Source organism: Periplaneta americana, chromosome 2 (genome assembly GCF_040183065.1).
Source record: "Periplaneta americana isolate PAMFEO1 chromosome 2, P.americana_PAMFEO1_priV1, whole genome shotgun sequence".
NCBI lineage: Eukaryota > Metazoa > Arthropoda > Insecta > Blattodea > Blattidae > Periplaneta > Periplaneta americana.
In genome coordinates this window covers 101,330,593-101,344,646 of record NC_091118.1, presented here as the reverse complement: position 1 = coordinate 101,344,646, position 14,054 = coordinate 101,330,593, and the positions used below count along the sequence as shown (strand labels likewise).

General features: G+C 33.9%; 1 protein-coding gene across 5 annotated transcripts in view; it reads right to left on the bottom strand.

Moving 5' to 3' along the window:
- Nucleotides 1–4,521, bottom strand: part of mRpS18C (mitochondrial ribosomal protein S18C) — an 83,305-nt gene extending 78,784 nt beyond the window's left edge. For all 5 annotated transcript variants that reach the window (XR_011330943.1, XR_011330944.1, XM_069818214.1 and 2 more), the window contains exon 1: nucleotides 4,362–4,521. Coding sequence is in view for 3 of the 5 variants with exons in the window: in XM_069818214.1 (XP_069674315.1) it covers nucleotides 4,362–4,389 (28 nt within the window). In the remaining 2 variants the exon portion in view is untranslated. The remainder of the gene's footprint in view (nucleotides 1–4,361) is intronic.
- Between the last annotated feature and the right edge of the window lie 9,533 nt (nucleotides 4,522–14,054).

The window sequence follows — 14,054 nt, the reverse complement described above, 5'->3', positions numbered from 1 at the left end:
AGTGGGTTGAGGGAAAACCTAACCCAGGTAACTTGTCCCAACCAGGAGTTGAAACCAGACCAGCTCGTTTCACAGTCAGGCATGCCAACTGTTACTCCAAAGCGGTGGACCAACATCAATGTTAAAAGAGAACTTTGGCAAGTGATTTGTTCAGCTGTGGTATCAGGATGAAGCAAATTGTCGCCCGAAAATAAAACTGAAGAAAGTCAGTTTCCCTTTCATTTTATTTCAACAATTACTTTTTAATTATTTAAGCTAAAAATTGGAGATTTATCCTTCGAAGAGGTGGAAAAATTCAAATATCTTGGAGCAACAGTAACAAATATAAATGATACTCGAGAGGAAATTAAACGCAGAATAAATACAGGAAATGTCTGTTATTATTTGGTTGAGAAGCTGTTGTCATCTAGTCTGCTGTCAAAAAATCTGAAAGTTAGAAATTTATAAAACAGTTATATTACCAGTTGTTCTGTATGGTTGTGAAACTTGGTTGGCCTCTCACTTTGAGAGAGGAACAGAGATTAAGGGTATTTTTTTTAGAATAAGATGCTTAGGAAAATATTTGGGGCTAAGAGGGATGAAGTTATTGGGTTATTTTATGACGCTTTATCAACATCTAGGTTATTTTCTGCAATACTTTCAAAAGGACTCCACGAAATGAATGTCATCCTTAGAGCGAAAAAAAAATCATGAAGTACACAACATTTCTTAATTATGCAGTCGCAGAAATCGATGCTAACATCTAGCTCAGTCTCAGAAATAATAAAAAGTTCATCAAAATCTTGTTTATCCATGAGAAAATGTGAAAAGAATTTTGGAGGGTAATTCTGCAATGTTTGGTACATAGTGTGGTGGGTCGCGATAATTTGGGTATAGTGGGGTAATTTGGGTGTAAGTTACAATTTATTGACTAAAACTTTACCTAATCTTCAAACACATGCTAATTTAACTTATAGGCCTAATCTCTATTTCATAAATTGCCTATTATGGAGTGTTAAAAATTTGTGTCCTTCACACTTATACTGCCTGGTAAAAAAAAAAAATCTGTTTCTTGTTACGGATTCGTGAAAGACAGATAAATATCCGAAGTGTTTTCTGTCCCTAATTTTAATGAGAGATATTTTAAACTTACAAACTAAGTCTTACCAAGAATTAAATAGTCTGAATATTTTTATTTTGTTAGGCCTAATTAAAATTGTTAAATGCTTACCTAACCTCTCTACTTTCTGTTTTACGATACATAACACTAACCTATGGTTGGGATAATTTATTTTTATAAGGCCTTTAAAGAATATTTTACTTTAATAATACACATTATATCCAAATTTCCCCATCCTTGGGGTAAATTGAGTATAGGCCTAGTTAAACTTAGGGTTATTATTATGATAAGAAAAGGCCAACATAATTGAAAATGCAATAGAATTATTCTAGAAGGTCACAGTGCTAACATACAAAAAAACTAACTAGAAAATGTTACCATGGTAATAGGCTATGGGTCTCTAAACTTAAAAAAGGCTGTTTTTATATTCAAATTACCCCAACTACAAATACTGCCCATGGCTTGTCTGTATATTTTTTCATTAATAATCTTCCTCGTATGTAATCGTAAAAACTTTGTAACTAATTCAACAATTCATAGCATAAAAACACATAAAAAAATTACTTTCATACTTCATCGGCAAATCTATCATGCTATCAAAAAGGAGTGCGTTATATGGCAGTACAAATTTTTAATAGCCTCCCTATCAATATAAGAAATGAAACTCAAATCATAAGATTATTTAGGGCCAAATTAAAGAAATACCTAATTTCTCATGCCTTCTATTCTGTAGGTGAATCCATGACATTCAACAACGCTTCATGAAATTGATACTAAAACTTTGTGTTGTACTAGTAGACTATAAAGCAAACTTCTTCTGTACATATTTCAACTAGACTGTGACTATAAATTAAGATTTTATAGTAGTACCTATTACGTTTTTTGACTTGTTCCATATTCCACCTGTGAACCAATGTACAAATACCATGAAATGTTAATAAATACAATACAATACAACCTACCCTATGAAATTTTCCTTTCAACAGTCTCTTACTGTATAAGTTAACAGATGCACCCAATAATTCCTCTTCCTTCTTTTCCTGAGGCAAATCATATTTGTAACAATTTCCACAAAATCCATGTTTGACATTCGTCTACTCTCTGCAAATGCTTTTACGAAATGAAAGGTAGAACGACTGAAAGATTGTTTGTGTACGTTATTTCATATATTTCGAAGGGCCAATGACAGTTGGTTGACAAAAAAAAATCTGGGGCTGTTAACAGAGGTAACGATTATCAATCGTGTCTGTCTTTGCTATGTCGTAACAGTGTGTGTCCAAACAACAAAACAGTCGTCTGGCTATCTTACATGTGCATTAGCCTTTCATATCAAGTCTATTAGCCTAGATAAATCCACCGTAAGTAAATTGTTATGAAATTATCCTGATTTAGCTCAGATATTAGTATTCCTTGAAAAACAAATGGTAAATTACATTAACTCACAACTAATAATAATAATAATAATAATAATAATAATAATAATAATAACAATAACATAAAATTGGTTAAACTAGCGCTGAGTTAATTCCTTATACTCCGCTTTCACACTTTCAGCTGTCCCCTGTGTAATACATAACTTCGATGACATTACAAAAGGTTCACGCGTGTACACTCACTCTATACCGTGCATATACGAATCTGCAACAGGTTAGTTTAGCCTTTTGTTATGTATTGCATATACGAATCTATGACAGATTAGGTTAGTTTAGGCTTTTATCACAGTCTACTATATACAGTCGCGAAGCTCAATATGTAGTAAAAATGCAAACATGGGTAGTTGCCCACCACTAGGATCGCTACTATCGCCTCATCATCGCAAATCTCTCTCCTAGTAGACGACAAAATATGTTACACTTTCGTTGTGTCCTTTTGGAAAAATTAATACCTTCCTTCCCTTATTGAAATATTAAATGCATAAAGTTAATTTTATTATTTTAATAAAGTATATTAAATTCCACCATAAACTCGAAGATACCTGCAAGAAATAGGTTAATATTATTTTTGTTTGTGCAAAACGAACTGAAATTTACTATAATCGCTTCACTCATTCAAGATTATAGCGATAATTAACTATGAAACCAATAAATATTAATTTGCAGGGAAAATGTTAGAACATGGATTGCACCTTCCATCCCCTCCCCACGTCACTAGGGGACGGTGGGAATTATGGGTAATGAGGGGGGGGGATGACAACATAAGCTGTGGGGGGAAAAAATTACCTGCTGGAGGGTAATTTCCCTCTTCCTTTCCCTCCTGTCTTCTCTCTCCAACCTTTGCTCAGCGTATATGCAAGGCACAATAAAAGCACAGTCTACTATATACAGTCGCGAAGCTTGAGGTGATTTTTTGCAAATCTCGTGATAAAGCGCTCCAAGCGGTTAGCAACTAGAAACAATAGACTGTCCACGGAGCGACTTTGGACTGTGTCGTATTTCCATCGAGTACCAGCTCGTTGCGTATTTCACATTGATGCTTGTGAAATGTTCGTTATTGGTTGTAATGAAAATGTTAATGGCTAAAATACAATAATTGGAATAATAATATTTTACTAGAGACGTAGAAAAATTAAGTTTGTTTTAATGAAATTTATTGATCACGTTTTATTTTCAATTCTGGTGGGATTATTATTGCTTAGGCCTACTTTTTTTTTTCAAAGGTTATGTTTTTAATTATAGCTGTTAATTTTGTTGTTATTTTTATTTGTTACTTTACTAGAGACGTAGAAAAAGTCTGTTACAATAAAATTTATTGATCACGTGTTATTTCCAATTCTGGTGTGATTATTATTGCTTAACCTCATTCCACTTTGTTAACTACGTAGCCTGTACACGTAAGTTACTCCATTAATTCATATTTCCATTATTATTGTTGTAAAGGGAAATGCAAATTCGGAAATAATTATTGATCGGTGTAGATAACCTAAAAATGATTTAATATGTGAAATAAGGATATAGAACACTTCAAAATGAACGCGAAATGCATATTTCACTTCACTTAGTAACTGAAAGCCTAAATTAACTTATTCCTAACCTATTACAGATTCGTAATGTAAGGCATATCAAATGCCTAAATTAATCTAACCTAACCTTCACAGATACGTATATGCAAAACATACGAAAAGCCCAACTAAACTTAAATCCGCAATTAATTATTCTTTATGCCAGAACGAACATAATTAAACTTTCTCGGTAACTTCATCTTTGAATTACGTTAGGCTATAAAGAGCAAAATAATAGTGTATATATTGTATTTTAAAACTTACTTGACAATGTAAATAATAATTTATTCATTATTATCAGTGATCTTCATACGTTTCAAAACATGGAATATCAAGAAATTGTATCTTGGATTCCCTGTATCTTTTATTCACGCACAAACCACGCTTCAGAACATGCTTCCAATAATAAAAGTACACATTACAAACATTGCACACAGGGTTGCCAACAGTTGTTCATATAATCCCGCTAGATGGCTTTCGAAAACCCGCGATTTTCGAACAAAAATCTCTAGATTTGAATGTGTATTTATAATTCAATTTTATAATAATAATAATAATAATAATAATAATAATAATAATAATAATAATAATAATCAGGCTTAGTATCTGGAATACTTTAACAACCAATGTACGCACAACTTGACTATAGAGTTTCTTGAACATAAATCTATTAGACTGTGACCTATAGCGTTGCCTACGCTATTATACAAGGCCTCTGTATCGTCGCTAGAGATGGGTAAAAAATAACACAACAGTTATTTTGGAACTGTTCCGGTCTCGGAACTGTTGCAAAAATGAACAGTAGGTCGGAACCTCCTGTTCCGAAATAACAGTGTTCCGACTCCGAGCTGCTCACTTGCCCAGCTGTTGCGGGCTCGCAGTACCGCGTTGCACAAGGTATGTTCCGACTCCGAGATAACAGTCGGAACGTCGGAGCTTGTTCCGATGAACCAACGACAGCTGCAGTTACACTGTTCTCGTTGTTCTTTATGTTGCACTTGGAACTTCGTTGGATGAAGTTGGTACTTGAAACTCTCACGTGGTTGGAGGGGGGCGCATGGAAATTGAAATCCTTGCGGTGGCGCGAACTTTAATATCAACATTTGTAAGACTGGCCAATCATCTGTAATGTTATAGTAAGTATTTAATAATCTGTAATATTCATTCCCGCTTTATGGTTTATTTCACCATTAGTTGACTAATTCTGTTTTATAAACATTCTACAAAGTCATAAAGTACGCATACTATTATTAATTAATTGATCAGCTGATTCTATACAAAGGTTAAAGTCGTAAATGGTAATGAGTGGTTTAGTTACAATGTCTGTATGTCGTTTGTTGAGGTTAAGTCTGACAAGCACAAGTTTTTGTGCTATCTTCTCTGTTATCAAAGAACGACAAAAATGTTGTAGCATTATTTGTTGGAAACTGCCCATATAAGTACTGATTTGGAGAGCGAGGTTTAATGCGAAGTTTAAATTACACTTTGGTAAAGATGCGATTCCAACATTTTACTAACCCACTGCGGGGTTTCCAGGTTTCAGTACTGCCAATATATATCTTTTTTATTTATGAAATTGTAATATTTATTATTATTATTATTATTATTATTATTATTATTATTATTATAACTGTGAATTAAGAAAAGTAAAAATAAAAATTAATGATTTGTTTTTTTTTTATTATGTAATAGAGAGAACAGAAATTACATACCATATGTTTTAAATGTTATGTTATTTTTTTTAGTTGGCTACCATGTCTTTATAACTTTATGTACGAAAACAAAGTGTTGTATTCTGTCCTTGTAGTCAACAGCTGTGTAATTACTAGCATTAAGCTTTTGAGTTCTGTCCGCATGCACAGCAATTTTCCAAAATCGATTCGAATGTGCATTGCAGTGCCATCTATAGATAAGAATGTGTACTATGTCATGCCTATGAGTCAGCTCCAGTGTGAGCTGCATGGCGTTATTTGTCTATGGTGAAGAGGGAGGGTACTGTACCGTTCGTTTGAACGACTCAACGACTCCTACTCATCACCACTGGTGACTGTTATTTCGGAACTGTTATTTGGAACATAGTATTTTTTCGGAACCGGAACCGTCGGAACTGTTCCGGGAAAATAACAACTTCGCCCATCACTAATCGTCGCCTGCGAGCCGTTACAGTCGCAGTAGTTCCAACTCCGCCGCTAGTTGGCAGTCAATTACACCATCATTTACACAGGTTGTATAGGGGAATTGGCACATTAATTGTGATATTTGTTTAGATAAAGCGGGAAAAAGCTTGTGAAAAGTGTTTTTATGTGTACAGTGAATTTTTTGTTAATATAAGGCAATTTAATTGTGATTTATAAAAGGTAAGCATGACTATGTCTTTTCATTAATTCCCAAATAATAATAATAATAATAATAATAATAATAATAATAATAATAATAATTATTATTATTATTATTATTATTATTATTATTATTATTATTATTATTATTATTATTGCTGCTGCTCTTGTTGACGTTACTGTGATGAAATGTAAAGCGAACATTGGAAGTAACAATAATAAATTAATGAATAACACCTCTGTATCACGACTGGATCACACTTTGAAAATGTGAATGAGTTAAGATAAGATGTGTAATTCCTAAGTTATTGATTGTTGTCAGATCGATATTATTATCTTTGCTTAATTCTATTTTATAAAGTATACTTGTATTAAAACAATTATATTTCGTAGAGGGATAGAAGTTATCCCTGGCAGGATGTTAATATGAATTTATGAGAGGGGGATAACTTTCCAACAGGGGGGAAATCCCCCATACCCCCGTTCATTCGTACCCTGGTTTTATCTGAAACTGAAAGATAACGTCGCATCATTTTACTTTAGTAACTTAATCAGTATCGTAGCGTCACATTACGTTTGGATGTGCTGTTCCTGAATATGGGAAAAAGGTGGACATCAGTTCGTTACTTGTTGCCTGTTAACGTGTACAGCATGGTCAAATGACTGATCCAAATCAGTGGCGTATGCTGAACCTGGAGTATGGGTGTTCTGTTAAAAACATATAATTGGTCTATAGGTGCACGAGTTTAGTAGAAATTTCAAATTCATTAACTACTCGTGCTACGTGAATAAATAAACCATCTGCTGTGCTATCAGCACGAACATCTAAAAAGCCCAAGAATCTTTCATAGACATAGCGGAGAACTGTAGATAGTTGAGATTTGTTCTCAATATCGGAAGTTTCATAAAGTATTATAGCTACAAATGAAACGGAGTTAATTTCATTTTTTATTCTTCTTTTTCTACATCAGTAATACCTTTTATGGTATCATTTTGAATCAATGGAGAAGTTCCTGGAAACACTGTGAAAGAATGTAGATGGTTTTCTAAAAGTAAACCATATTTTTTTAACACATTAAAAAATTCTAAAAAATTTATTTTGTTCAAAGAACTATCTGATTCGTCATGTCCCCATAGCGGGAGCTCCTGGTTAGCTAGAAGACAAATATGAGTAGCGTCAATGATTCGTATTAATAGAGCTCTATTTTTCTTTACCCCTTCGTTGTATTTTTTTGGTGTCAGTTCTTCGTTGATCATCAAGTAAAGTACCAATTCACTTGAATAATTCCAAGGGAAAAATTGTTCCTGTGTTCGATCTCGGGACCCTTCGCTTAGCGTACGAATGCTCTACCGACTGAGCTATCCTAGGAACCTTACACGACACTGTCACAATTCTTCCCTTTATATCCACACAACTCATCCCCATTTAAGTTGTGTGGATATAAAGGGAAGAATTGTGACGGTATCATGTATGGTTCCTGGGGTAGCTCAGTCGGTAGAGCATTCGTACGCTAAGCGAAGGGTCCCGAGATCGATACCCGGCCCCGCAACAATTTTTCTCTTGAAATTATTCAAGCCTGCTTCACAGGGAGCTTCCACCTGAAAGTCAGATTTGCTTAACAATTCTCTGTTTTCCGAAAAGTTTTGATTTCAGGAAACATTGTACGTGAGTTTGAGATTTTGAATGCTTTTGCTCTGCACTACACAAGTGATTTAAGTCAGCAAATCCATACTTACTCCAAACCTCATTTTTGTTACAAAACAATAAGCATGGCCAGCAAAATAACCTGTTTGAAATGTCACAACCCTCTAATCATTCTACATTTTCATATTGTGAAATAGAAAAATGTCTAGTGTATTGTCCGCTTTTCGTTTTAGATTGTTACACTAAATTGTTGCACTAAAATGAGATTACCGAATTTACAGTGTCCGCGCACACCTTGAACACCCGCAATATACGCCCCTGATCCTAATCGTACTGTAGGCCTACTTTGTTTGCATACAGAGTGTCTTATTGTTTTCAGGTTATGGCATTGATATTCTGATCTATACTTGGATTCATAATATTTTACTCTTGTATACCCTTTTGTAAAAGCGGAGATAAAAATGGAACTGGCATCACTCACTTTCCATCAATTTCCATGAAATGTTGGTTTGCGTGAAAAATGAGTTAAATCAATATCGCGGCAGGACTTGAACAAAAGTAGTTTCTGGCAACTTTCAAAAAGATCTGTATCGGTTAGTGTGGAGGTCACATTTCGACATAACTTGTTTTAGTATTTCCACTAAAAACAAGCGACTCCTATCAAATTCCGTCTCGACTATTTTTCAAGATTATCCATTCCATCATATCTTCAAGGACACGAACAAAGGCATTTGCAAACGTAAGTACGATAATATCGCGGTTAAAAGAAACTATGGTTCTGCTTTTCCAAATACAAACCGAATGTTGGAGTCAAGGTCAGAACCAGAACCAACAGGGCCAGATCCAAAACCAGGTTTCTGTAGCCATCCATGTTTATAATGATAGCAGAGCGGGTAGAAGAGAAAGTGACGATACTTCCACTAGTCCAGCGGTTCGTCGCAGAGCGGCGCTCGCTCTGCTTTCTGTTCTCAGTTTCAGGAGCGCTATTCGAGTCAATGCAGATGTTTTTAAAATACACACTAGATAAAAGTATATTATAGTTTATCACAATATTTTACTTATTTAAAAAATGTAATACTACTACATTAACTACTCTTGAGTTGCATCATTCACTCCTGAATCGTAAATACGAGTATAATAATCAACAGTAAACTGGAACATTCTGTCAGCTTCAGAGAGAAGAACGCAAAAAAAAAGTACAGCTTCGCAAAACTGAACATTTTTGTGTTGTTGTAAGTACATTTTGACACAAAATTATAGTTTTCGACGTACAAGAAAGTATAATATAATATATCAAATGGGACATTATATTTTCACCAATACTTTTTTACTACTGCCAGAGCGGGTAGAAGACGTTACTTCCTCTAGTTCAGTGGATCGTAGCCGAGTGGCGCTAGCCCTATTTTCAGTGCCCAGTTTCAAGATCGCTATTCAAGTGAATGAAAAAGGTTTTTAAAAATAACCCATTAGATAAGAATATATTGTAAAGTACTTAGTTACAATATTTTACTTCTTTAAAAATGTAATATTACTATATTAACAAATTGTGAGTTATATAACACAACTCTGAATAGTAAATATAATAATTAACCGAAAAATGGAACATTGTGCCGGCTTCAGCCAGAAATACGCAAAAAAAAAAGTACAGCATCGCAAAACTGAAAATTTTTATGGCATTATAAAGTACGCATTGACATGAAATTATAGTTTTTATACACAAGTAAGATAGTAATATAATAAAGGAGACACTTTATTTTCACCAATAGTTTTTATCTACTATTTAGTCATTAGTTGCAGTTGTATCTGGTTTAGGCTATACGTAATTCAGGGGAACAAAAAATATTACGTGCAACTTAGACTCATAAATTAAGCTTCGATATTATATCTATGCTAATGTAAGTTTTGATCTTTTGAAATACCTAGGTTATTTTGTGTTTTGTAAAATTAAAACAATTTGGTAGCACTATATTAAGTAGTTGTATGCTACTTATTGGAGAATATTAAATTAACGACTTTTCCATGAGGTCTATTACTTTCTCATATGCTCGATTATAAATCTCTTATGATGTGGAAACGTAATAAACAACTGTAATAAAATTGTAAACCAGATTAAGTTCTAGCCTAGATGCAAAGTAGAATTATACTGTACTTTTGTTACCGAAATAACTTTTACGTTAATTACGACTAAAGTGCTATTATTAAAAATAAAATAATTAATAATTAAACATGCATATTTAATGAAGTAGAAGCTAGGTGCTTGGATTCAATTAGGAGTTCACAATTAGCACTTTAATACAGCACATTTTTTAACCGGCACATAGATTGAAAAATGTTCACATGTAGAAAGTCTATGGTAATCATCCAAGATAATCATTTTCTAATTCCAAAATATCGCTCTAGAGGATCCTAGTTAATTTTTTTCTGTCTGAATATATTTAAATCTGCTATCCCACAAGAATTAATATATTTCGCTAATGCTCTGAATTGTCACTCTAAATAATTCAAGGGTTTTTTCTTAGGCAAACGTGTTCTTTATATTGTCAATTACGTGTCATATATTTTCTAAAATCGTGTAATGCTAGAATTCTTTGTACAGGGCAGACGACGGAGTCTTTGAGTTCAACGTATCTGCATGGTCGTTCATTCACCTTTGAATTCTTTTGTATTTTCACTTTCCTCGAACCCATCACAGTTTATGACTCTAAAAAATATATCGATTTTGAAAACTCACACTAAACAGCTGAAATGCTGGTCTGGGGTTCATTCACTGGAAGGAATTACGGTCTACAGTATTTGTTACGGTCAATGTAACTAGATATAATTTTGGGCATTCAGGTGTGGAGTAATGAATGGTACATAAATGCATACAAGCGCATGATCAACTAAGGTGTTCTTCTGATTTTCGGGTGTCACATCCAATTATTTTTTACTCGGATATTTAACGATGCTGTATCAACTGCTGGATTATTTAGCGTCAATGGAATTGGTCATAGCCAGATGGTACTTGGTAAGGATACATTGTTATGAGAACGGATTTATGTCCTCTTCGTTGGATATTTTCTCTTCTTTCCTTTTTTTAAGATATCGAGGCAAGTTTGGGAAAATATGTGTTATAGCATACGGTTTTGGTCGCCAGTTCTTGCGTGGAAGTCCTACCTCTTTACTGGCAATAATAAATTTATCGGCTCTTACAATCAAAATTCGCTCTCGGTAGCGCAGTTGACATAGCGCTGGCTTTCAATGCTCGAGATTGCGGGTTCGATCCCGGCCGAGATCGATGGCATTTAAGTGTGTTTAAATGCGACAGGCTCATGTCAGTAGATTTAATGGCATGTAAAAAAACTCCTGTGGGACAAAATTCCGACACACCAGCGAAGCTGATATAACCTCTGCAGTTGCGAGCGTCGTTAAATAAATCATAATTTTAAAAAATCACAATCAAAACCGCAGAAAAATGGATATCACAGTTATAAGAACGAGCATACAGTTTTCTGTGTTCGTGGAATTGCTCTACACCACTTCTGAAAAATAGTCTATTCTATGGATGGATAAAAGAAAGTCTCTTCCTTACAGATTATAGAGTATCTATAATTGGATTTACATCAAGAACAAAACAATTAGGCTTATTACTACTCGCTCACATAAACGGCACAATAAAAATCACCCGAACACCACAAGAAATATCTTCTTAATTCCATAGCAGAACGAGTTCTACATGCTCTGTCCATAGTATTAAGAGGAAAACTGCAATCTTAGAACGATCGCCACGCCAATGTTTCGCTCAGTTGCCGCGGCGACACTAGGGGATTTAAAAGTCCCATTAGACCCTTTCCGAGTTACCACACTTTCTATTCTAAACGCTCTGATGATAGGCATACTGCCCGTAATTTGAACAACATAAACTTGTAGAAAATTTATTGTAATGCAATTTTTCACATAAATCGTACTTAAAATAATATATCTTGGTTATAACTATCCAAATTCTTAATTTTATTTCATGCTGTGTCGTGCAATTTGATTAATTTAACAACTGCACCATTGAAAGCAATGTATAAATAGGGTGTAATCGCCTGCCATCTGGCGGTGCATTTGCAACTACGTCAATAGAACCAATTCTGACATTGATTATCGCAGCAATGCAGAGGCCTTGAATACTATAGCGTAGGCAACGCCTATAGTATAGCTGTTGACAGCAACTTCAAGTTCTCGTTCACGAAAATTATACGAGAAATTCTAAAAAAATTTGCTGTTTAACAATTTTGTTGCGTCTATGTAGCTTAAAGACTGGAAATGGTGAGTAGTTTCCTGAATTATACAGTCACATACTTCCTTGGCTTCAATTTTCTGGGATTCCATTTTCCGACGCTTGCTAGCTGATTCAGGAGGAACCTCATAGGCCTACAGGTAGATGGCAGCAGCAGTTTGATATTTGAATTACCAAATACATTGTAAATAGTTCCGAGTTCTTCCACAAACAAGCATTCTTTCGTTACGCTTTACTTTTGCAATCTCCAAGCTGTGTTTTGCTGAAGCTGACTACAGCACTTTCCCGCGTAAAAATAGCCAATCAGAGCAGTGATTTCAGCTTCGCACATGCGCATAAATGTCTACATTCTCATATGAAGTTCAGAGTAGCACAACGAACCCCCTGAGGCACCAAAGAGCGAAGAGCGAAGACTCGTTTAATATGTTACTTAATTTAAATTGTATTTAAATAATTAAAATGCGATCATTTTGGTCCAGAAAGCACTCATTGGTGCAATGACAATTCCTTTAACATATTTCTTAATTTTTATTACATGCAACCATAGTTTAATGAAGATTGACATCATTTAGATTTAATGTGTATATTTTATTTTACTTGTTATAGGTTTCCATTGAATTATGGTAATAACTTAATTTTAACCCTTGTTTTCTACGTATTCAGTACATGGCGCTTGGGCACTATGGTTCTGAACCCTTCAAATAAATTATATTATTTAATATTACATATTATATTATATTATATTATATTATATTATATTATATTATATTATATTATATTATATTATATTATATTATATTATATTATATTATATTATATTATATTATATCAGAAGTTACTGTAATAACATTATAGCATTATGTCCATCTAGAGAAACTACACTTTCCAATGGTGAAATAATAATTAATTATACAAATCGGTTAATTTAGCTTCCGATATTACCGGTACTTCATACAAACACAGAAACATTCTCTGTAGGCTATCTTTCATAGCTTTCGATTGTTGCTGTCCAAGGCCCCTTATAGACGAAGTCATTTGTTTTTTAATTCATTACAAGGCCTTAGATGGCAGTTATTTTAATTTTAAAACTCATTTATCTCATTAAATATCAGTTCTATCAAAATTTATCAAAGAATAAAACGTATCGAAAATTATTTTTAAAGAAACTTTTCTTATGTAACATTTTTCACAAAAGTCAATAATAAGCGAGATATTTCGATTTATTTAATTCAGGCCCCCTTATAACTCCCCTTTTAAATAATGTATTTTGAATGCCGTATAGCCTAAAATCTAAGTTACAACGAACTTAATTTATATTCCAATTTTCATCGAAATCCGTTCAGCCATTATCGCGTGAAAAGGTAACAAACATACATACAGACAGACATACGAACAGAAATTAAAAAAAAAAACGATTTTCGGTTTCAGGGTGGTTGATTATATATGTTAGGACCAATTATTTTTGGAAAATCGAAAATTACCAGAAACATTTCGGCTACAGATTTATTATTAGTATAGATTTATCCATGGTAGTACGATTCAGGGGATGGGCCTGTGTGTTGAAGAATACTGTAGGTGAAATACGTGTATACTATTGTTTATCAAAATGAGTTGTAACCCTCATGCTGTGAATGAGGTGACACAGAATTACCCAGCGGACAACACGCATTCAACATACATCGACAAGGGAATTGCATGAGTTGTTTATCATC